This window comes from Bombina bombina, chromosome 7 (assembly GCF_027579735.1).
Source record: "Bombina bombina isolate aBomBom1 chromosome 7, aBomBom1.pri, whole genome shotgun sequence".
NCBI lineage: Eukaryota > Metazoa > Chordata > Amphibia > Anura > Bombinatoridae > Bombina > Bombina bombina.
The window spans coordinates 199089048-199114350 of NC_069505.1; the positions used below are offsets into that span (position 1 = coordinate 199089048).

Genomic DNA, 25303 nt, shown 5'->3' on the forward strand with positions numbered 1-25303 from the left:
GTTTTGCTCTCGTGCAAACTAGACAAGCACAAAAAGCCGAATTTACAATATCGCATGCACGTTCGCGTATTTCCCCTTGGAAGTCAATGGAGGAAAAAAAAGTGGAAAAAAAAAACTAATACCCAACTCGCGCACAAACCCGATTGCATATTCTCAAGTGCGCTAACCCGACGTGAAAATATGAATATTTCACATTCCAATGTTCTTCACATAGAAGAATATGTTATATGTATTCATAAGTATATATATATATATATATATATATATATATATATATATATATATAATGGTATTTTGGTACAATATATATCTATACCTATATAAAAAGATGATTATATGTAGGTATAGATATATACAGATATATATAGGAATATCTATTTAAAAAAACTTAGAACATATTCTGCATTTACAGTAAATACACAGTATTTAACCCCAAAATAGGTACTTACAGTTCCTAAAGTCCGGTGGTGAAGGTCTTCCAGGCGGCAACATCTTCATTCAGCGCGGGGACATCTTCCATCTTCATCCGGACGGAAGGTGGCGCGGAGCAGAGGTGACAGTGGAAAAGGACCGTCGATTGTGGAGCAGGAAAGGCTGTCGCGAAGCAGGACCGCCGCGTACTGATTATTTAATGCAAGGTACCCCATTTAGGTACCTTGCATTCCTATTGGCTGAAATTTTTAAGTCAGCCAATAGGATGAGAGCTACTGAAATCCTGTTGGCTGTTCAAATCAGCCAATAGGATTTCAGTAGCTCTCATCCTATTGGCTGATTTCAAAATTTCAGCCAATAGGAATGCAATGAATATAAACATTCAATCTTCAGTGTGAGGCGGCGACCGCATGAAGAGGAACCTTTACGCCGGTCCTGCTCCGCGGCTGCCGGTCCTGCTCCGCGATTACCTCCGCACCGCCTTTGCTCCAGATGAAGATAGAAGATGTCCCCTCGCTGGATGAAGACCTTCACCGCCTGGAAGAAGACCTTCGCCGCCGGACTTCAGGAACTGTGAGTACCTATTTCGGGTTAGACTTAGGTTTTGTTTGTTTTTTTGGGGGTTTTTTTTTTTTTTAGATTAGGGATATTTTTTATTTTTTTATGGGCGCAAAAGAGCTGTTTGTAAAAGAGCTGATTGCCCATACAAAGGGGCAATGGGTAGCTTAGGATTTTTTAGACTTAGGTTTTTTCTTATTTTGGGGGGTTGGTTGGGTGGAAGGTTTTACTGTTAGGGGGTAATTGGTAATTTTTTTTAGGTAAAAATTACCAATTACCCCCTACAAAAGACCCTTTTAAGGGCTATTGGTAGTTAAGTTTAGATTAGGGGTGTTTTTATTTTGGGGGTGCTTTTTTATTTTCATAGGGGTATTAGATTAGCTTTATATTTTTGTTTATTTTCTTCTGTAATTTTAGACTTTTTTATTTTTTTGTAATTTTAGATTTATTTAATTTAATCTTGTTAATCTTGTTTTTTAGGTAATGTTATTTTTTTTTTATTGTAACAGTATTTTTTTATTTGATCTAATTGGGGCTTAGTAATTAAATTAGTTATTTGTGTTGTGGGGGTTGGCGGTTTAGGAGTTAATTGGTTAATTAGCTTTATTGCAATGTGGGGGGTTGGGGTTTAGGGGTTAATAGGTTAATTAGGTTTATTGCGATGGGGGGGTTGGCGGTTTAGGGGTAAATAGGTTAATTAGGTTTATTGCGATGTGGGTGGTTGGCAGTTTAGGGGTTAATATTTTAACTATGTTATTTGCGTTGTTGTTTAATTTGCGGATTAGGTGTTTATTACTTTATTACTTTATTATTTTGCAATGTGTGGGTTGGCGGTTTAGGTATTTGTTAATATTTCTTGTGGGTGCTTAGGTGTTTTTTTGTTAATACTTCGAATGGGCGGTTAGGTTTTTTTTTAATACTTTGTGTGGACAGTTAGGTTTTTTTTGTTAATTTTTTTGTGCGGGCGCTTAGGTGTCATTTTCTTAATGCTTTGTTTGGCTACTCTGCATCTTCGTGGATTCTTTTGGCTGCAATACAATACAATACAAATGCGATTATAGTATAGATGTCTATAATGAGGGGTTCTGTTGAAACCAAACCACGGTCAGGTAGACCAACTAAAATTGCCAGGAAAATTGTTCGGGATACAAAGACAAACCCACAAAGAACTTCAGGTGAAATACAGGACTCTCTGAAAAAATGTGGTGTGGCTGTTTCAAGATGCACAATAAAGAGGCACTTGAAGAAAGATGGGCTGCATGGTCGAGACGCCAGAAGAAAGCCATTACTATGCAAATGCCACAAAGTATCCCGCTTACAATATGCCAAACAGCACAGCGACAAGCCTCAAACCTTCTGACACAGTCATTTTGAGTGATAAGACCATGTTAAAGTCTCTTGCCTACCTTTTTTTTTCTAATACTTGAGATTTCGGGCATATTTATCAAGCTCCGAATGGAGCTTGATGCCCTGTGTTTCTGGCGAGCATGCAGGCTCGCCAGAAACAGAAGTTATGAAGCAGCAGTCACAAAGACCGCTGCTCCATAACCTGTCCGCCTGCTCTAAGCAGGCGGACAGACATCGTCGGTAATCAACCCGATCGAGTACGATCGGGTTGATTGACACCCCCCTGCTGGCGGCCTAATGGCCGCGAGTCAGCAGGGGGCGGCGTTGCACCAGCAGCTCTTGTGAGCTGCTGGTGCAATGCTGAATACGACGAGCGTATTGCTCGCCGTATTCAGCGAGGTCTGTCGGACCTGATCCACACTGTCGGATCAGGTCCGACAGACCTTGATAAATAGAGTCCTTCATATCTTTGAGCACTTACAACTTTTGTGTGCAATTTTATTTGTAATCATTTTTATTAGATAGTGTTATTATGAGTGTAAATGTACTTTGTAATGTATTTTTGATGTGTTTTGTGCAACTTTTTTGTTTCACAAAACAGTTAACCAGAGCTCTCTCTCCCTCCCCCTCTCTTTTGCTCTCTCTCCCCCTCTCTTTTGCTCTCTCTTCCCTCTCTTTTGCTCTTTCCCCTCTCTTTTTCTCCCTCTCCCCCACTCTCTTTTGCTCTCTCTCTCCCCCTCTCTTTTGCGCTCTCTCTCTCCCCCTCTCTTTTGCGCTCTCCCTCCCCCCTCTCTTTTGAACTCTCTCTCTCTCCCCCCTCTCTCTTGGGCTCTCTCCCCCTCTCTTTTGCGTTCTCTCGCTCCACCTCTCTTTTGTGATCTCTCGCTCCACCTCTCTTTTGCTCTATCTACCTCCTCTCTTTTGTGCTCTCTCCCCCTCTCTTTGCACTCTCTCTTTCCCCACTCTCTTTTGCGCTCTCTTACCCCTCTCTTTTGCACTCTCTTCCCCTGTCTTCTGCTCTCTCTCTCCCTCTCTTTTGCGCTCTCTCTCCCCCTCTCTTTTGCGTTTTCTCTCCACCTCTCTTTTGCGCTCTCTCTCTCCCCCCTCTCTTATGCGCTCTCTCTCCCCCTCTCTTTTGCACTATCTCTCCCCCCTCTCTTTTGTGCTCTTGCTCTCCCCCCTCTCTCTTGTGCTCTCTCCCCCTCTCTTTTGCACTCTCTCGCTCCACCTCTCTTTTGCGCTCTCTTGCTCCACCTCTTTTTTGCTCTCTTGCTCCACCTCTTTTTTGCTCTCTCCCTCCTCTCTTTTGCTCTCTCTCCCCATCTCTTTTGCTCTCTCTCCCCACTCTCTTTTTCTCTTTTTCCTCTCTTTTGCTCCCCCTCTCCCCCTCTCTATTGCTCTCTCTCCCCCTCTCTTTTGCGCTCTCTCCCCTCTCTTTTGTGCTCTCTCTCTCCCCTCTCTCTTTTGTGCTCTCTCCCCCCTCTCTTCTGCGCTCTCTCTCTCCTCCTCTCTTTTGCGCTCTCTATCTCCCCCTCTATTTTGCGCTCTCTCTCCACCCTCTCTTTTGCGCTCTCCCCCCCCCCCCTCTTTTGTGCTCTCTCCCCCCTCTCTTTTGCGCTCTCTCACTCTCTCTTTTGCACTCTCTCTCTCCTCCCTCTTTTCTTTTGCTCTCTCTCCCCCCCTCTCTTTTGCTCTCTTTTTCCCCCTCTCTTTTGTGCTCTCTCTTTCCCCCTCTCTCTTCCCTCTATTTTGCTCTTTCCCCTCTCTCTTGCTCTTTCCCCTCTATTTTGCTCTCTCCCCCCCTCTTTTTTGCTCTTTCCCCTCTATTTTGTTCACTCTTAACCTCTATTTAGCTCTTTCCCATTTCTTTTGCTCTCTATCACACACACTTAGCCTTTTATATTATAGTATATATATATATATATATATATATATATATTTATATATATAAGAAATAAAGTAGAATATATCACTGAGAAGTAGTGATATAAGCTTTGAAGAAAAAAGAGCGCAGCTGTAATGGATCTCAGAGTATGGCTATATTAAATATCATTGGTATAATTTAAAGAAAATCAAAAGACAAAAAAATAGATAAATAAATAGATAAACACAAGAGAAAAAAATTAGGAAACACAATATATATATATATATGTCTCTAATATTATAAGGGAAAAATACGCACTTAGTAAAATAATGCACCCTACAAGCTGATAAACACAAAGAAACCACAAAAGCGGAATACCCTTTTCCTAAATATTCCTTACAGAAAACAGTGTGAACAAATAAGTGGAAGTTGAGAAAAGCGCTCTATATGGTAACACAATGTCACTAAGAAAGAGGTAATGACGCATAATCAAATAATAAATAAGAAGATAATTAAAAAAAAATGTACAATACAAAAAATTTAAAATGTATAATCAATATTGACAAATGGGGTATGCATACATATATAAACACATCACAAGGTGAAACTACAAAGTCCAGGATGATGTCATCAATATCACCAAATACATAAGGTGAGCGAGTCAACTCCCAAGTGATCCCTTCTATCTTGAATGTGAAAACATCCAGCAAGACCTCTTAGAGTGTATACTCACAGGATACAACCTCAATCAGAATAAGGTAAGTGTCGAGCGAAGAGCCGGTCGGGGTCTGTGGTGGAATCCCTCCTCCAAGTCTGTATCTGTATTGGAATGCCCCCTTAGATGTGCTCAAATGTAGTGAATCTCAGGTGACATATATAAGATCAAAAGACAGAACAATATTCGATGATAGTGCAACACTGTTTTATTCAGGCACACATAAAAGAACATACACTATGTGTCGACGGAAGAAATGTTCACTCACATAGGAGACCTCAATGAGATGAGGTAACATATACGCCTGTAATAAATATCCAGAGCGAAAATAAAGCTGGTCTCCAAAAAAACCTTCACTCCCATGTGAAAGTATAGTCTGCGGGTTAAAAAGCGGCAATGTACTTTATTAAAAAGGATCTGACGCGTTTCGAAGGTTTCAACAATTATACCTCCTTCATCAGAGGCTACATTAACGATCTAAAGCGCTAGCCGCAATTTAAAAGAAATCAGGAGAGACGCCAACACGCCCACTGTACTCAGAGCGGGAGCTGATTGGAGAGTACTAGATACGTCATTAGTACGACTTCACTAAAACATTGTCGGACCGAATCGCCCGGATACATAAACATCCATCTACCTGGCTCAAATATGGTATAAATATAGAAATAGGTAGAGAGATTAAAAAGAGTAAAATTTGTAAAATGTATATACATAAAAGAGCGTTATTATTAATGATAATATAAAAAAATATACACAGATAATGTAAAGATAAGCAAATTCAATTAGGAAGAATAGTATCCTCCTTGTAGAGGTGTACATGCCTAATAGAAGTATATGTCAATTTTTTTTTATTTTTTTTATTCTTTTTATTATTATTGAGGATACAACAATTTATCACAAGGTCCACAAGTACAGTCATTGATTTAACATCGTTAGAATGCAAAAGTTACATATTTAGCAAAAGAGAAATGTATAGAAATACATCATCAGTTAAACAGAATAACATGTAACTGAGATTTGCCCATTATCTGACCTGAGGACCTGTCAGGTACACATAGTAACCTAAAAGAGTAATTTCCAACAGATGTTTTGCACGTATCCCTAAATTTTTTTTATAATAATCTAATAAACCATTTAAACCTTACAAAACAACCTAAATTTAAACTAAAATTCAACTAACTACCTTTCAATCTACAATTTGTTTCGCTATAGTGTCCCCTGGGTCTAACAGTATTTTGTCATGGCTGGACTTGTGTGTGTTGAGAGAAGGCGAAGAAGGGGAGAAAAAAAAAAAAAGGGGGTAGAATTGGGGATTGAGGGGGGAAAGGAAGCCAAAGGATCAAAAGAAGGAATAAATCAGTATAAGCTCAGAGTCATCATCCCTGTTTTGAGCATGGTCTCCAGGAGACAAGTCTGGCCAGTCTCCCCTTAGGACACCCTCCAGTATGATCTCATGCTGTGCAAAGGGTGCAAGAATTTGTTTTTGTTGCCCCATGGGCAGTTGCTCTATAAGGCATTTCCACTTCTTAAGAAAAGGTCTTAACCTAAGTCTAGTGTCCTAATACACGTCCTGTCTCTCAATAAATAGTTGTTTAAATAAAGCTCTCTTAAATTGCGTCATCGTCGGGGGGGAGCGTGAGCACCATAAGGATAGTATACAATGTCTTGCAATTAATGTACAGAGTGTCAACAGAGGTTGTTTGCCGCTGTCGACATTGGTCCATGTAAATAAGTATATATTGGTGGGGTCAAAGGAAATATCAACAGATATTTTAATTTTGAGCCAGTATTGCAGATACCCCCAGAATCGTCTAACCCGCGGGCATGTAAAAAAATAGTGAACCAAGGAGGGGTCCGGTAACCCACATTTTATACATCTATTCGGATGTTGGGGGCTCCATTTCGCCCTTCTACTAGGAGTAATGTAGTCTCTATTGAGCATCCTAATTTGTGCCTCTCTCAATGTCATCGACAAAGTAGCTGCTTTGGTTTTCATAAGGCTATTTTTGACATCTTGAATGGTTATCTCAGTTGTGGTGTCTAATTTTATCTTTTCCAACATACCTATCTGAGTTTTAGTACCATGATGTCTTAGGAGTTCCTGCTATATTTCTGAGATAGAGAAACTCCCTAACTTAAAAGCTTTTTGGGGAATTACAAAGGGAGCCTGACTCCAAAACCCAAGGCTAGCATCAATTAATGCTTTGATATAATGTCTCAATTGTAGGTATGCATAGAAATGCTGGTTCGGCAAGTTGTAAGTGGTCTTTAAATCCTGAAATGTTCTGACGGTGTGCAACAGTGAATCTAGAGCATCTCTAACCCTCCGCAATCCCCTCTCACCCCATACACCAAAAGGTGCGTGTTCGTCTCCTCCCGGGAAATCAATGTTACCCCGGATAGGCATATACTTAAATGCGGGATGTGGATGACTCAGTGTTTTGTGCGCTTTAAACCAGGCCATAAGTGGGTCCCTATACAGGAAGTTATTCCTTATGTGTTGAGGCAGATCCCAGAGTTTGCAGTATGGGAGATAAGCCAAGCCACACACATCAATCACAGTTTCCTTCAAATGAATGTCGCAGAAATGTGCTGTTCCCAATTGCCAATCCAATACTAATCTTATCTGAGCCGCCCAGCTATAGCACTGGACATGCGGCAAACCCAAACCTCCGCTCAGAAATGAAGAGTGTAGCTTATTAGCCGCAATTTTGTTTTTTTTTTCCCTTTCCACACAAAGCGGTTTATGGCTTTGTTCAACTTTCTCTCATCTCCCCTCGTCACCAAGAAATGCAGCATCAATAAGGGGTATAAAATCTTAGGAAGTAGGGACATCTTGAACAAATTTATGTGGCCTGTGAGACTCAGAGGAAGGTTATGCCAACTGGCTAGTCGGGAGCACATCAAATCACATTGTTGTGTGATATTGAGTCTGTATATTTTATGCAGATTTCTATGTAATTTAATTCCTAAATATGTGAGGGCATCAGGTACCTCCACAAAAGGATATAAGGTGGAGTCCAAGGTTCGTCTATTAAGCCACAAAATCTCAGACTTGGTGTAATTTATTTTGTAGCCTGAGAATCATCCAAACAATTTCAACGTTTCTAATATGACAGGTACAAAGACTTTGGGCGAGTCCACAAACAGTAACATATCATCTGCGTATAGTGCTAGCTGGAGTACATTCTTTCCCACTGCCACACCTGGAAAAGTCTGACGCAACTTTACTGTCAAGGGTTCCAAGGCCAAGTCAAAGATCAACAGGGACAGAGGGCATCCCTGTCTAGTGCTTCTCTTCAAAGAGAAGCCAGGAGAAAAGCATCCGTTAACTAGGATATGAGCAATAGGAACCAAATAAAGTTTTTTCAATGCCCCCAGATAAGAGCCCCAGAAATTAAAATGATCCAAGGTTTCAAAAATATAAAGCCATTCAACACAGTCGAAGGCCTTTTCTGCATCTAGGGAAAGGAGGAATGCCTCCGAGTTGTCCTCCCCTTTTTGATTCTGTCCCCTCTCCCAATAGTGGTTAATAACATGTAACACCCTTCTCAAATTAGTGACCGAGGTACTCTGGTATACAAAGCCAGTCTGGTCAGGGTGAAGTAGGGTGGGTAGGATAATTTTTAAATGATTTGCAAGAATTTTAGTAAATATCTTATAGTCCGAATTGAGGAGTGAAATTGGGCGGTAAGATCCAGGTTCTAGGGGGTCTTTCCCTGGCTTTGGAATTAAAGTTATGTAGGCAGAGGAGAAAGTGTTGGAAGGGCAATTATCCCCTTGAAAAAGACTATTATATACTTGATGTAATATAGGCGTCACTTGAGGCAAAAGCAGATGGTACAGCTCTATTGGGAGTCCATCAGGACCCGCAGCCTTGCCCTAAGCTCACCCTTTTATTGTAGACTGTACCTCCCCCAATGAAATAGGGGCATTGAGAGATTCCAACTGATCCTCTGTTAAATTAGGAAGTGATATGGAATCCCAGAAACGTTCAAGCACCTCTGTTGGGGGTGCTGGTTGGTTAGAATATAACTGTTTGTAGTAAAGCGCAAAACCCTCTGCTATCTCCGTCTGTGTCTTATATGAATTGCCTTGAAACTGTATGGCTGCAACTTCTCGGCCCATCTCCCTTTTATTCACTAGGTTGGCAAGCAGTCTACCTGATCTATTGCCATATCTATGGAATCTACTTGCTGACTTCAGCAGGTCAGACGCCGCTTTCTGCTTCAAAAAGACCAACAACTCTTCCCTAGCCTGTGTGAGCGCATCATACGTCTCTCTAGACTTAACTGTACGGTGTGTTTGGCAAGTTTGTTCCAAGGTTTCCTGTAATTCACTAAACTTCTGCTGTGCCCTATGTCTTAGATTCGCTACATATGAGATAATGTGTCCCGTCAAAACCGCCTTAGCAGTGTCCCAAAATAATTGTGGTGTGTCTAGGTGTTGTTGGTTTTCTGTATAATAATCATTCCAACAGTGTGTGAGATACTTTTGAAAGGCCTCCGAGGTAGCCAAGTATGATGGAAATCTAAGTGTATTTCTATTTGGTCTGTTTTGAGTGGTTTTCAGTGTCAATCCCACTGGGACATGGTCCGATAACAGAACCGTGTATATTTTTTCCTGGCTAACCCTAGGTATCAAATACTCTGATATTCAGAACATGTCTATTCTGGATAAAGAGCCTGTAGCCTTTGATAAGCATGTATAATTCCTTTCCCAGGGATGTCTCCTTCTCCATATGTCGCATACCGCCAGGTCAGATTGCAATTTAGAAAAGACTTTTGTCTCAAATTTCCCTCTCTGTCTCAGAAGTCTGGCCTCTATGTCTATGTGGCCCACCCAAGAACTATCCAACCGTGGGTCTGGAGTCAGATTGAAGTCCCCTCCGAGAATAAATGGGTATCCCACAAAGGGGGTCAGTGCCTGGACCAAGGTATCACAGAAAGCAAAGGTTTTAGAGTTAGGAGCATATATATTGCAGAAAATATAAATAGCGACCTGGAGTTTAACTTTCAGTATCAGGAATCTACCCCCTACATCCCTATGCTTGTGGAGAATCTCAACTGGGAGGCGTTTACCAAACAAGATAGCCAGTCCCCTGCTTGAGCTAGTGTATGAGAGATAGGAGACCAACCCCACCCATGTTTGTTACAATTTTACGTGTTCCGTATCTAGTAGATGTGTCTCCTGGAGAAACGCAATATCTGAGTCTAGCCTCTTTAAATGAGAGAGTATTGTTCTCCTTTTTACCGGAGAGTTGATACCTCCCACATTCCAGGATGTCAGTTTAAGTGTCATTTATGTCAGCATGAGTAGAGGACATAAGGACGGTGGGGTGAGAGAAAGAGGGGGAAGGGGGAAGAGAGGGGATGGGGAGCTGGTATAATGGGGGGGGGTGTTGTGGAGAAAACATGTACTTCTGGGTCTAAGGTTATAACCAATTTTGGCCCTGTTGAAATGGTGTGATTGGGATATCATGATGAAGTTATAAAGTGGCCTTGAATTATATACCCAGGGGACCGGAACAACCAGTCGAGACACAGCAATACTACGCAGTGATAGTGTCTTAATGAATATATAGATTCTTAATAAATAACGACTGGATAAACTATGATATATATTGGTAATTTCAAATATAGGCCCCTCTTGTAAAAAGAACCATAAATAGTCAAGGTTTTGGTAAATTAGAGTTCCAAAGGCAGGCTCCCTAACATAGAGGTTACGCCTATAAAGACACCAAATAATCCCATGGGTATATCCAAAGGCTAAAAGAAAGCAGGTACAACATTGCACTTGATTTTGTATACCAAGACAGGTCAACAACATCCCATATACAGTAACAATGACCCATTTAGAAAGTAGGACCTTAATGAAGGTGACTATGATGCTCAGCAAAATGGTAAAATAAGTACTAAATAACTGTAACACTAATCTACATGACAAAAATTGATTTAACAAGGTGGAACCTGTGTTAACACAGCACCCTCGGGTGCCCATTGTTATTAATAAGCAACAGTGTCCCCCAAAACCTTGCACCTGCCGTCTGATGGGGCAAATAACAAAACCTTGCAATGATAGTACCCTGGTATGTCTGCGGGTCTTCAAACCTAAGGTGTCTAAACCCATACATATCAACACTACATAGTCAGGTATTAGCTGGTATAGGAGACATATGATGAATGATAGCACATACATGGTCATTATACAGTCTAAACCCCAGCATTTGATATTACATTGATACATACTGAAATTACTATGATGTGATGGCCAGGCAGATCATATGCTATAAGGCACCGGGGTCAACATTAATATCAATATTTTTAGAAGAATTATGTTTTTATCATTAGGTCTTTTATGTTTAACTCTTGCCTGTAAAAAAAAGCATAAGTGGTTAGGGCACAAATAATGACAAGCTAGGGCCACTAGGTCCAGCTTCTTAACATATAGCCTGCATCTTCTCCGAAATCCAAACGCTTTATGGGCACACTTAGAGGCTAAGAACAAGTGAGTCAGGTGGCACCCAATGTTTTGAAGAGCTGGATGTACAATGTTAAATCTTGTATATCACATTTAGCATATTTAGAAAATGAAACCTCTATTTCAGTGTTCATGACGAGTAACAAGGCAGTTAAACAAAAATGAAACCAACTAAACTTTAAACTAAATAACAGAAACAGGTATAACATTATTAGGTCCATGCTTATACAGCGTCCTTGGGCACCCAAAGGGAACCCCATTTGGAGTTTCTCCTCCGGGACATCTAGTCCTTGGTATAACTCCTGGAAGCCATCCAGGTATTTGCTTCGTAAAATTCTGTCAAAAACAAGAAATGCAGCCATAAACATAAACAAACATGATATAGTTACGTATAAGTTTGTGGCCAAGGTCCTCAGCCGGCATCTCTCTGTTTCCTTTCCATCTCCAGGTAACTCTCCACTGCTTGGGGAGAATGGAAGAATTTGGGGCCAGAAGAGGTTTGTAAACGGAGCTTGGCTGGGAACAACAAAGCCACTTGACGGCCCTGCTCGTATAAATGTGAACAAATTGGTGAGAAATCCTTGTGTTGTTTAGTAACCTCCGAGGAGAAGTCCTGGAACAGCAGGAGTTTATTGCCCTCATATAGAACTTCCTTCTGTAAACGATAGGCTCTTAAGATCTTCAGTTTCTCCTGGAAATTAAGACATTTAAAGATCACCTGCCTTGGTTTCATGTTATTATTTTCCAGATTTCTCTCAGGGCCAATCCTATGGGCCCTCTCCACGACTAGCCGCAATATATCTTGAGGGATGCCCAGGAGTTTAGGTAGCACTAAAGCCGCGAAGGCCAGGAGATCCTTGCCCTTGACTTTTTCAGGCAGCCCCACCACTCGCAAATTATTGTGGCGACTACGATTCTCCAGGTCATCCACTCGCTCTTGCAATATCTTGTTTTGACGAAGAATTTGTTGTAAGGTATTGCTTGATTCTGTTTGCCTATCTTCAATCTCAGATATACGGCCCTCTGTGTCAGAGAGACGTGTAGAATATTGCCTGACCTCACAATGTGTCAAGGCCTGCCTGTAAGCTTTCCATCTTGGGTAGAAAAAAAGATTTCAAGTACTTCATAAGTTGGGTCTGATCCCCAGGGCGCTTAGTAGTGTCCACCGGGCATAGCTCAATCACTGCTTGAGTTTCCATCTGATGCTTTGATTTCCTATTATTGCCCTTATTTATCTGGCTCATATTGTCAATCTGAAGGGAGTTCAGTCTCTGGAAATATGCATCCACTTTCATCAGTGGTCCAAGCAAAGGACAAAATCAGTTATTGTGTAGTGATGGGCAAGGAATTGTGAGAAACAAAGTAGATCCCAAAGGTGCTCAGGGGTGTAGTTGGAGATGTTTTAGCTGATATTCCCTGTATTTGTCAGCACACGTCCCTGGCCTCTTTCTCAGAACCCCCACACCTCACACCCAAGATGAAATAGCCACGCAGTGACAATAGACTGATATTTGGTAGGAATGTGTGATCAGGGCAAGACTATAAACAGGGGGCCCCAAGTGACTGCAGGGACCGGACCAACACAAACAATGAAGTAAACAAAAAAGAGAGTACTTATCCTCATCCAAGTCTGTGCGTGGTCTTTAACAGTAGTGTTGCTGCCTTGCTATGGGCATAGTGGTAAGGGTATTCCAGCAGTGCAGTATGAAACAGGCTCGCCCAGATTACTGTCCACTGTTCTCCCCTCAAATTTGCAGCCAAGATGAGCCTATTATCAACCAGGCTCCCTATTTGTAAGAACTAGTCTCACTTTTCTGATCGGTGCGAGACTCTTAGTGTTGGCGCTCAATCTGCGCAATAAGCAAAAAGGCCGTGCAGGCCCGAACCAGTCCCTCTGCCTCCAGTCAAATCACTCGTGTCGGCTGGGAAAGTTAAAGGTGGGTTCCAGATGACACCCTGGACTGACACACGGCCATCCACAACTGTCTCTTTTAGGGCGCTAGTGTGTGAAGCTATGGCTCTTCACCGTGCGGTCTCCCACGTGGGTATTAACACCCTGTCACTACCGGGGGCTAGAGCAGCTGGTAAGCTCTGCACAGTGGCTTTCAATCAGTCGGTGTTGTCCAGCACAAGGGCAACCGACAAGATGTAACTGTGGGGTGGCGGGTTGGCAACCAAGAAAAAAGTTATTTGCATTAGTTTACTGCTCTCTATGTTGGAGCTCTCTGTCTTTGCTGCCGTCCGCCAGACCCGCCCCGTAAATGTAAATTTTTAACCCATTCAGACCATATTAAGTGGGGAATCTAAAAGATGCCACTAGTTAGTTTCAGTAAATATGTAGATATTTCTAATATACTTTCTTTAACCCCTTAACGACCAACGACGTATGGGGTACGTCCTGCAAAAAAATGGAGTTAACGACTGAGGACGTACCCCGTACGTCGTTGGTCTTTGAAAGCGTTGGAAGCGATCCTGATCCCTTCCAGCCGCTTTCATGTTATTGCAGTGATGCCTCGATATTGAGGCATCCTGCAATAACACTTTCTAGCACAAGCTGTTTGTAAATAATTTCAGTGAGAAACCTAAAATTGTGAAAAATTTTACTTTTTTTTTTCATTTGATCGCATTTGGCGGTGAAATGGTGGCATGAAATATACCAAAATGGGCCTAGATCAATACTTGGGGTTGTCTACTACACTAACGCTAAAATTAACCCTACAAGCTCCCTACATGCTCCCTAATTAACCTCTTCACTGCTGGGCATAATATATGTGTGGTGTGCAGTGGCATTAAGCGCCCTTCTAATTACCAAAAAGCAACGCCAAAGCCATATGTCTGCTTTTTCTGAAGAAATGGGATCCCAGAGAAGCATTTGCAACCATTTGTGCCATAATTGCACAAGCTGTTTGTAAATAATTTCAGTGAGAAACCTAAAGATTGTGAAAAAATTTGGCGGTGAAATGGTGGCATGAAATATACTAAAATGGGCCTAGATCAATACTTTGGGTTGTCTTCTAAAAAAAATATTTACATGTCAAGGGATATTCAGGGATTCCTGATAGATATCAGTGTTCTAATGTAACTATCTGAAAAAAAAGTAAGATACAGAGGCGCCAATATTCTTGTACACAATTCCCTTATTTATATAATGTAATTATCGCTATTTTTGAAAAAAAGTGGATTGGAAATAGCAAAGTGCTACTTGTATTTATGGCCCTATAACTTGCAAAAAAAGCAAAGAACATGTAAACATTGGGTATTTCTAAACTCAGGACAAAATTTAGAAACTATTTAGCATGGGTGTTTTTTGGTGGTTGTAGATGTGTAACAGATTTTGGGGGTCAAAGTTAGAAAAAGTGTGTTTTTTTTAATTTTTTCCTCATATTTTATAATTTTTTTTATAGTAAATTATAAGATATGATGAAAATAAGGGTATCTTTAGAAAGTCCATTTAATGGTGAGAAAAACGGTATATAATATGTGTGGGTACAGTAAATGAGTAAGAGGAAAATTACAGCTAAACACAAACACTGCAAAAATGTAAAAATAGCCTTGGTCCCAAACGGTCATAAAATGGAAAAGTGCGGTAGTCCTTAAGGGGTTAAAACCTGGACTAGATTAAAACTTTGGGATGACTCGTTTCCTCCAAATAAAAATAGAGAACAATGGAGAGGGGTACATAAACCTCTGAATAAATTGAGTTTGACCCATTATGTTAAATCACAAAATCTACATTATACAAACAAAAATAAAAATTATAATAAAAATAAGAATAACAATAAAAAATGGAATGAAATTCCAAATAGGCATAGTAGTTCAGCTAATCAGAGTAATTATCAATACCCAATCCACAGTGATTATGTGCATCCAAAATATAGTTCCAATCAGGGTTTTCTAGGGGTTTAAGCATCAAAACCCCAGAATATAGGGCCAAGATACCAGAACTAGGAGGATTGGACGGACAATATAGAAACCCCACCATGGAGAGGGAAGGGATTGAAAAGAAGAATAGAAAGATCAGGAGAAGATGTAGAGGAGGAAAAAGATTTAGAAAGCAAAAGGAGAAAACCATCCTGGATGTGAAAGATAGTGACCTTATGAAGGTATTTAACCTTTCACTAAGAGGTCTCACCAGAGATGAGGAAATTATTCTGATGCGGGGCCTATTCTTTGCACCAACAAGGGGACCTAATGCTTTCAATCTCTTTGTAGCCATGAACAAATATATATGTAAACTAACCCATTACAGACATTTAAAAGAAATTGAAGGCCCACAATGGGAACAAAAAGAGTTGGGTAATGTGTTAAACTCTGATGAGCTAGATACACTCCAAGTTTTGGAGTCATTGCAGAGCCAGACCAGAGTTGAGGATGAATTGGGAGATACAGATCTCCTATTAACTTATGATTCTAATACCTTGTTTAAACACAATTTTTTTTGATCCTGTGCATTCAAAGGGAAACTTCATACTGGTATTTAATAATCTGGTTCAGGCTGATCTAGATAACGTGCCAGTCGTACAAGATCAAAAACGACAATCTAACTAAAAAAGAGAAAGCGTAGCTTGATCTTTTAAAAACTGATGACTCAGTGATCAGAGAGGCCGACAAGGGGAGATGGATTGTAATACAGGACAAAAGTGATTATCTGTTGGAGGCAAATAGATTATTAGGAGACGGGGGGGGGGTCTAGGTAGAAACCATACCCCAAGTTTTATCAAATTGTACAGTAGTCTTTTGGATGATGCAAAGTACCTGGGTACACTAAACAAAAATGAATTTAATTTTTTAAGCGTGAATGATCCAGTGACATGGTATTGCAAATACAGACATCTCCAAACTATAGAAAGTACAATTAAAACTTTAAATTTAATCATTTGCAGTAACTTTTCATATTCAGTGACATCACAGTAAGAGATGCCATAGGAAAATATGTCACATGAAGTAAATCAATATGCAAAAACACACTTTTAAACATGTTAAAGAAAAAAAATAATTACTTTACTTTAGAATTTGTACCAGTAAATAGAAAACAGTCTGGATCACTAGTAAAACAATATGAAAGTGTCTAATTTAAACAAATAATACGTGTGCACATATATTTACAAAACTTTACTATTAACAGTTATTAATTCTTCCAAAAAGACCATAAAATAGAAGCATTCTTGCACTATTGCAGTAAAGTTATTATGAAACATAAACCATCTCATAATTAATTATTTTTAACTGTCCAACTCTTATAATTATTACGCTATTGCAGGGCTCATCTGAGTGCTTAAAGACACACATAACTGCATAAAACTACCTTATATCCACTGTCCTAATAGCCAACAGCAATGCTTCCTAAGTTATCCTAGACCTCTAATGACACTATGAGGGTAGCGGTGCAGGGGAGGAGCTAGGCTACAGTGTGTCAAATTTCTCTAGACAGAAGAGACACAGCAAACACTCAATGCAGCTGATCTTACTGTATGATTATGCACAGCACCGGACTGGGTGAGTTGTTGGGGGCAATGGATGTTTATATTTAGTCTGACAGCAATTTTCATATTTTTGCACTGTGTGTAGAAGGTGGTGTGTGTTTAAAATTATGTGTGTATGTATGTACGTGTGTGTAACCATGTGTGCATGTGTGTGTTTAAGTATATGTGTTTGAGTATCTGTATGTATCTGTGTGTGTGGGGGGGGGTGAGTGTGTGTGTAAGTATGTGTATATATATGTATGTGTATGAGTGTGTAATTATGAGTGTATGTATGTTTGTGTGGGTGAATGAGTGTGTAAGTATGTGTGTATGTATGTGTGTGTGTGTGGGTGAGTGTGTTTGTGTGTATGTATGTATGTGTATTTGAGTACGTGTGTATGTATATATTCTTGAGTATTTGTGTGTGGGTGAGTGTGTGTTAATGTGTGTGTGAGTGAGTGTGTGCGTAATCATGTGTTTATGTACATATGCGTGAGTATGAGTGTGTGTATGGGTGAGTGTGTGTGTATGTATGTGTGTGTGGGTGAGTGTGTGTATGTATTTATGCGTGAGTATGGGTGAGTGTGTGTGTGTAAGCATGTGTAAGTATGTGTGGGTGAGCATTTGTGTGTGTATGTTTATATAACTAGTTTTTGGTGTTGTAAAATAAAACAGTTGGCGAGAGCTGTGTGTGCCAGCACATGAAGTAACATCAGTCAGGGGATGCCGTCACTACAATGTCACATACGGCCTGTGGGTGACGGGTTATAGAGGTTTTCTATATAAATATATTGTTTATTATTTGCTTACATTTTTTTTTTTTTTTATTGTTTTTTAAAAGAGCTTAAAGAATTATTGTATATTCATTTTGTCCTTAAGTAAAATGGCAGTAATAATGATACTGATGTCTCTGTCAGGCTAATCTGCGAAAATTCATGGATTACGTCCAGCACGGCTCTGCGGAGAAGATGTCCAAGATGCTGGATCGAGGGCTAGACCCAAATTATCATGACCCAGACAGTGGAGGTAAAGTGATATACATAGAAACATATGATGAGAAGCTACTGGGGATCTCACAGGCAGTTATCTTTTACTGACATTATTTCCCATCATACTCCTGTGTCCTCAGTCCATTAGAGAGAAGTACAGGGATAATTTGTAGGTCATTTCTTTATATTTCCTTTGACTTCCATCCCAAGGGGCCGAATTATCAATGTCTGTCCGACATGATATGCTGTAACGTATCATGTCCGACAGACATTGCTGAATGCCGACAGCATACGTTGTCGACATTTAACATTGCACAAGCAGTTGTTGTGAACTGCTTTGCAATGCCGCCCCCTGCAGATTTGCAGACAATCGACCGCTAGCAAAGGGTGTCAATCAGCCCAGTCGTATAGGATTGGGCAGATTTATGTCCGCAGCCTCAGAGCAGGTGAACCAGTTAAGGAGCAGCGGTCTTCGGCCCTTGATAAATCGTCACTTCCATTCGTCCACCGCTTCTGATCCTTACATCTGTTGTCATTTCTATGCAATAAGATTGGAAGCAAACAGTTAGGAAGTGACTTTAACAGCCAATTATCTTCAGCGAGAGCTCAGGTCATTGCTGCATAAGATGCAAATGCATTTTCCAAAGTGTGGTATTAGAATGCATTAAGCAATGCTCCCATAATATGAGCTTAGACATCACTGTCTGTGCTATTTGTATTCTCAGTAGCTGCAGGTCTTTCCCAAACCTTAAAGTGAAGGTAAACGTTAATGAATGAAAGCCCGGTTTTTAAAAATACTATTAAAAACAGAGAGGATCTCCGTGTGGGGGAAGCTGCTCCGGCTGTGAAGAGAAGAAAGGTAAGTTTATAAACAAAACGGTTGCTTTCTAAACTTTGATGAATGAAAGTGCCCCTGAATTTAATAGTATTTTTAAAAACCGGGCTTTCATTCATCAATGTTTACCTTCACTTTAAGAGCCAGGGGTGTAACTACACCTCACTGGGCCCCTGGCTGAACGTTATGACAGGGCCTGCATTTCTACAGCACCTTTTTGGCTGTTTTCAACTAGCAGAAGCTGAGCCAGGAGCTATTATAGGAGCTTGTGTGTGACTGTGTTATCCTGCAGATATAAACTTCCTGCACAAAAACGATATCACGTGAAGTGGTTCACCAATATCTTAGCACCTATTACAATACTAAGTGCTCAGTGATGGATACCAAATATATTACTCAAAAGAGAAAAAAAATCCCCAAAGCATAACTAAAGAGCCGTAAGGGACCACAAGAAGGAAGTAGGTACATAACTTTCTTTCTAATGACACGGTGAGTCCACGGATCATCTAATTACTATTGGGAATATCACTCCTGCCCAGCAGGAGGTGGCAAAGAGCACCAGAGCACCATAGCAAAGCTGTTAAATATCACCTCCCTTCCCTTCAACCCCAGTCATTTTCTTTGCCTACGTTAGAGCAAGGAAGTGGAAAAGTTAGGTGTCTGGAAAGATTCTTCAATCAAGATTTTATTATTTTTTAACAGTACAAGCTCGTGCTGTTTGTTCTACTAGGGTGTAGCTGTAGTCCACATCAGTCTCTTCAGTAGAGCAGGGGTGGCTTTTTAGCAATGGGAACTTGTGGGGTACAATACTCACTGTGCATTCCATGTATTTAATGCTGCCCTAACATTGAAAGCCTGAGTAAGATTACTCAGTCTTTGTTTTTTCTTCTAAAGGTCCATGTGAGGGATCATGCCTCTCAAACCTAGTGAGCTGCCTTTCTGCCTGGCAGATTTCTGAGGTAAGTGCTGAGTTTATTTTTTCTGGGACGTATGCAGGAAAAACTGGGCACTTTATTACCATTATGAGACACTAGACATTCTCCTATATAATTGGGGGAGCATTTAAAAGAAAGGCAGTAATGGCAGGTACTGGGGCTGAGGAGTATCAAATGAGGCTCATATTTGATGTGGTTTTCACTTCTACTGGCGGCTTGACTTTAAAGTACATTTTGCCGACCGGGAGGTTAATTTTTAGACACCCACGATGGGCGGGGCTAGCTGAGACGGCAATTTGCTGTTGTGCGCCTTTTCCCCTTCACTTCCTGTAGATCGGAGGGGTGACAGCGTTTTTGGCGACAGGGAAAGCGCATGATAAATGCTTAATACAGCGTTGTTAGGACCAGACAGCTTTTTACTGTGCTTCGAGTCGAGTTCCGGATTTCTTCTAGTTGGGAATACTATCCGATGTCAGCAGGGCAGGTAGGCACCTCAGCAAAGCTAAGCTGAAGTGTATAGGTTGTCCGGAGGGTTTGTGTCAGATTATCTATTTCCTTGCTGCAAAAAATAAAAAGTTATGTTTAAAATTTAAAGAGACAGTAACGTTTTTTTGAGTTTTAACTTTTATCTAAAATTTAAGTTCATTTAATTGTAATTTTTTCCATTGTGAGTTAATATGGACCAAGAAGCCCTGCAAAATGTTACTTGTTCTTTATGTTTTGATGTTGAACCACCAATCCCTTTCTGTTCCTCATGTATTGAGAGAACTTTAAATTACAGGGATAGACTTTTTTCTGAGCCAACATTGTCTAAGGCGGATGCTGTTCAGGACAATGTTCAATATATGCCGCAGCTTTCTCCTCAAGTGTCCAAAATTGTATCGCCCACACATGCAGTGCCCTGCGCTTCCTCTCTAACTCTGCCTGGACTTACGTTGCAAGACATCGCTAGCCTCATGTCCTCTGCGGTATCTGATGCGTTGTCTGCTTTTCCCATGCTGCAGGGAAAGTGCAAGAGGAAATGTAAAGAATCAGTGAGTAAGGCTTCTGACACAGTAGTGGCTATCTTGAATGTTCCCTCCCAGAAGTCTGAGGAGGAAGATACTTCGGTAGCATCTGAGGGTGAAATCTCACACTCAGACAGTGTAACTCCTTCTGATGCTGAAGTTGTATCCTTCAGGTTTAAGCTGGAACACCTCCGTTTGTTACTTAAGGAGGTTTTGGCTACCTTGGACGACTCCTACACTACGGTCGTAGTCAATCCTATGAAGTCTGGCAAGCTAAACAGGTATTTTGATGTACCTTCCATGGTGGAGGTTTTCCCTGTACCAGATCGGGCTACAGAGATTATTGCTAAGGAATGGGAGAGACCGGGTATTCTTTTTTCTCCATCCCCTATTTTTAAAAAGATGTTTCCTATTGCTGACTCTATCAAGGAGTCTTGGCAGAAGGTCCCCAAAGTGGAAGGGGCAATTTCCACTTAAGCTAAGAGGACCTCTATTCCCATAGAGATAGTTGTTCCTTTAATGATCCTATGGGTAAGAAGTTGGAGGGTTTGCTCAAAAAGATGTATGTTCACCAGGGTTTACAATGGCAACCTGCGGTATGTATTGCTACCGTCACTAGTGCGGCAGAATACTGGTTTGATGCGTTGTCTGATTCTATTCAGACAGACACTCCCCTTGATGAGATACAGGATAGGATCAAGGCCCTTAAATTGGCCAATTCTTTTATTACAGATGCTTCACTTCAGATTATTAAGCTAGGAGCAAAAATTTCTGGGTTTGCCGTACAGGCCCGCAGAGCCTTATGGTTGAAATCCTGGTCTGCGTATGTGTCGTCTAAATCTAAGCTTTTGGCAATTCCCTTCAAGGGTAAGACTTTATTTGGGCCAGGCTTGGCGGAAATTATTTCCGACATTACGGGAGGCAAGAGTAATTTCCTCCCTCAGGATAAGAGGAATAAGCAGAAGGGACATCAGAGTAATTTTTGTCCCTTTCGAAACTTCAAGGGTAAGCCTTTCTCTCCCTCTACAAAGCAAGAACAGTCCAAGCCTGCCTGGAGGTCCAACCGGTCATGGAACAAGGGTAAGCAATCTAAGAAGCCCGTTAATGACTCAAAGTCAGCATGAAGGGTGTGCCCCCGATCCGGGACCGGATCTTGTGGGGGGCAGACTTTCCTTCTTCGCTCACACTTGGGTTCAGGATGTTAAGGATCCCTGGGCGGTGGACATCGTGTCCCAGGGATACAAACTAGAATTCAAAACTTTTTCTCCCAGGGGCATGTTTCTGCTCTCAAGATTATCTGTAGACCAGATGAAAAGAGAGGTGTTCTTACACTGTGTTCAAGACCTTTCTGACCTGGGAGTAATAGTTCCTGTTCCAATGCAGGAACAGGGTTTGGGATTTTACTCTGTTTTTGATTCCCAAAAAAGAGGAAAATTTCAGACCAATTCTAGATCTCAAAAGTCTAAACTTGTTTCTCAAAGTACCGTCCTTCAAGATGGAGACTATTCATTCCATTCTTCCCTTGGTTTAAGAGGGTCAATTCATGTCAACAGTAGATTTAAAGGATGCGTACCTGCATGTTCACATCCACAGGGATTATCACAAGTTTCAGAGGTTTGCCTTTCTAGACAAACACTTCCAGTTTGTGGCTCTTCCATTCGGCCTTGCCACAGCTCCCAGGATTTTTTTAAAGGTCCTGGGATCCCTGTTGGCAGTGCTCCGGTTGCGGGGCATTGCAGTGGCACCTTATCTGGACGACATTCTGGTTCAGACACCATCCTTTTAACAAGCGAACTCCCACACAGAGATATTTTTATCCTTCCTGCGCTCTCACGGATGGAAGGTGAATTTGGGAAAGAGTTCCTTAATTCTGGCTACAAGGTTAGTGTTCCTGGGAACCATAATAGATTCCCTATCAATGAAAATATTTCTGACAGAGGTCAGAAAAGCAAAGATCTTCGATTCTTGTCTGGCGCTTCGGTCCTCTCCTCGGCCATCAGTGGCTCAGTGTATGGAGGTGAACGGTCTGATGGTAGCTGCCACGGACATCATTCTGTTTGCCCGTTTCCACCTCAGACCTCTGCAATTATGCATGCTCAGACAGTGGAAAGGGGATTATGTGGATATGTCTCTGCGGTTACATCTGGATCAGGAGACAAGAGATTCTCTTCTTTGGTGGTTGTCTCAGGAACATCTCTCCCAGGAAACCTGGTTCTGCAGACCCACCTGGGTGATTGTGACAATGGATGCCAGCCTGCTGGGATGGGGAGCAGTCTGGGGCTCTCCAAAGGCTCAAGGGACATGGACTCGGGAGGAGTATGTTCTCCCCATAAACATTCTGGAGCTGAGGGCAATCTTCAATGCTCTTCTGGCCTGGCCTCAGTTAGCTTCAGCCCAGTTTATCAGGTTCCAGTCGGACAACATAACTTCAGTGGCTTACATCAACCATCAAGGAGAAACTCAGAGTTCCTTGGCCATGACAGAGGTAGCTAAGATTATTTGGTGGGCAGAGACCCACAACTGCTCTCCATCTGCGATCCACATTCCAGGAGTGGACAATTGGGAAGCGGATTTTCTGAGCAGACAGACCTTTCACCCGGGGGGGTGGGAACTTCATCCGGAGGTGTTTGTCAACTTGGTTCTCAAATGGGAACAGCCAGAGCTGGATCTCATGGCATCTCAACAGAATGCCAAGCTCCCGAGGTACAGGCTGTACTGATAGATGCTTTAGCGGTCCCTTGGAATTTCAGTCTAGCATACTTATTTCCTCCGTTTGCTCTCCTTCCTCGGGTCATTGCTCGAATCAAACAGGAGAGGGCATCAGTGAACCTCATTGCACCGGCGTGGCCTCGCTGGATCTGGTATGCAGACCTAGTGGAGGTGTCTTCTTTTCCACCTTGGAGACTTCCACTGAGGAAGGATCTTCTACTTCAAGGACCCTTCCTTCATCCAAATCTCGTTTCTATGAAGCTGACTGCTTGGAGATTGAAAACGTAATCTTATCTAAGCTGGGATTTTCTGAGTCGGTCATTGAGACCATAATTCAGGCTCGTAAGCCTGTTACCAGGAAGATTTACTACAAGATATAGCATAAATATCTGTATTGGTGTGAATCCAAAAGGCTACTCTTGGAGTAAAGTTCGGATTCCTAGAATTCTGTCTTTTCTCCAAGAGGGTTTGGCGAAGGGTTTATCGGCAAGTTCTTTGAAAGGTCAAATATCTGCCTTGTCTATTTTGTTACATAAACGTCTGGCGGATGTACCAGATGTGCAATCGTTCTGTCAGGCCTTGGTAAGAATCAGGCCTGTGTTCAAATCTGTTACTCCTCCCTGGAGTCTTAACCTTGTTCTTAAAGTTCTTCAGCAGGCTCCGCTTGAGCCTATGTATTCCTTAGATATTAAGATGTTATCTTGTAAGGTTTTGTTTCTTGTTGCTATTTCATCGCCTTGTAGAGTCTCAGCGCTCTCAGCGTTGCAGTATGAGTCTCATTATATTCTTTTCCATTCGGATAAGTTAGTTTTGCGTACTAAGTTAGGGTTTCTCCCTAAGGTGGTTTTGGATAGGAACATTAATCAGGAGATTGTTGTTCCTTCTTTATGACCTAACCCATCTTCTAAGGAACGTCTGTTGCACAACCTAGACGTGGTGCGTGCATTAAAATTCTATTTACAGGCGACTAAGGATTTTTGCCAGTCTTCTGCTCTGTTTGTGGTTTTCTCTGGGAAATGTAAGGGGCAGAAAGCTACAGCTACTTCTCTTTCTTTGTGGTTGAGGAGAATAATTCGCTTGGCCTATGAAACTGCTGGACAGCAGCCTCCTGAGAGGGTCACGGCTCATTCTACGACAGCTGTTTCCTCTACCTGGGCATTCAAAAATGAAGCTTCTGTGGAACAGATTTGCAAGGCTGCAACTTGGTCCTCTCTTCACACTTTTTCAAAATGTTATAAATTTGATACTTTTGCCGCGGCTGGGACTTCTTTTGGGAGAAAGGTTCTTCAAGCAATGGTGCCTTCTGTTTAGGTTTCCTGTCTTGTCCCTCCCTTATCATCTGTGTCCTCCAGCTTGGGTATTGAGTCCCAATAGTAATTAGATGATCGATGGACTCACTGTGTCATTAGAAAGAAAACAAAATTTATGCTTACCTGATACATTTATTTATTTCTTGACATGGTGAGTCCACGGCCCACCCTGTTTTTTACACAGGCTTTTGTCATACTATAAACCTCAGACACCTCTGCACCTTGTTGCTTCCTTTCTCTCCTTTTACTTTGGTCGAATAACTGGGGTTGGAGGGAAGGGAGGTGATATGTAACAGCTTTGCTGTGGTGCTCTTTGTCGCCTCCTGCTGGGCAGGAGTGATATTCCCAATTAATTAGATGATCCATGGACTCACCGTGTCAAGAAATAAATACATTTATCAGGTAAGCATAAATTTAGTTTTTTAATGACATAGCCATAAAAATAAATAAAAAGCAAATCCTAATCCGCTCCTTTCAGTCAGTACATATACACTCACTAACACTAGCACATATACACTAACACTAGCACATATACACTCACTAACACTAGGACATATAAGCTCACTAACACTAGCACCTATACACTCACTAACACTAGCACATATACACTAACACTAGCACATATACACTCACTAACACTAGCACATATACACTAACATT

General features: G+C 41.4%; 1 protein-coding gene across 2 annotated transcripts in view; it reads left to right on the top strand.

Moving 5' to 3' along the window:
- SHANK2 (SH3 and multiple ankyrin repeat domains 2) overlaps positions 1-25303 on the top strand; it is a 1433430-nt gene that overhangs the window by 217455 nt on the left and 1190672 nt on the right. For both annotated transcript variants that reach the window (XM_053720553.1, XM_053720554.1), the window contains exon 5: positions 17776-17884. In XM_053720553.1, coding sequence (XP_053576528.1) covers positions 17776-17884 — 109 coding nt within the window. The remainder of the gene's footprint in view (positions 1-17775; positions 17885-25303) is intronic.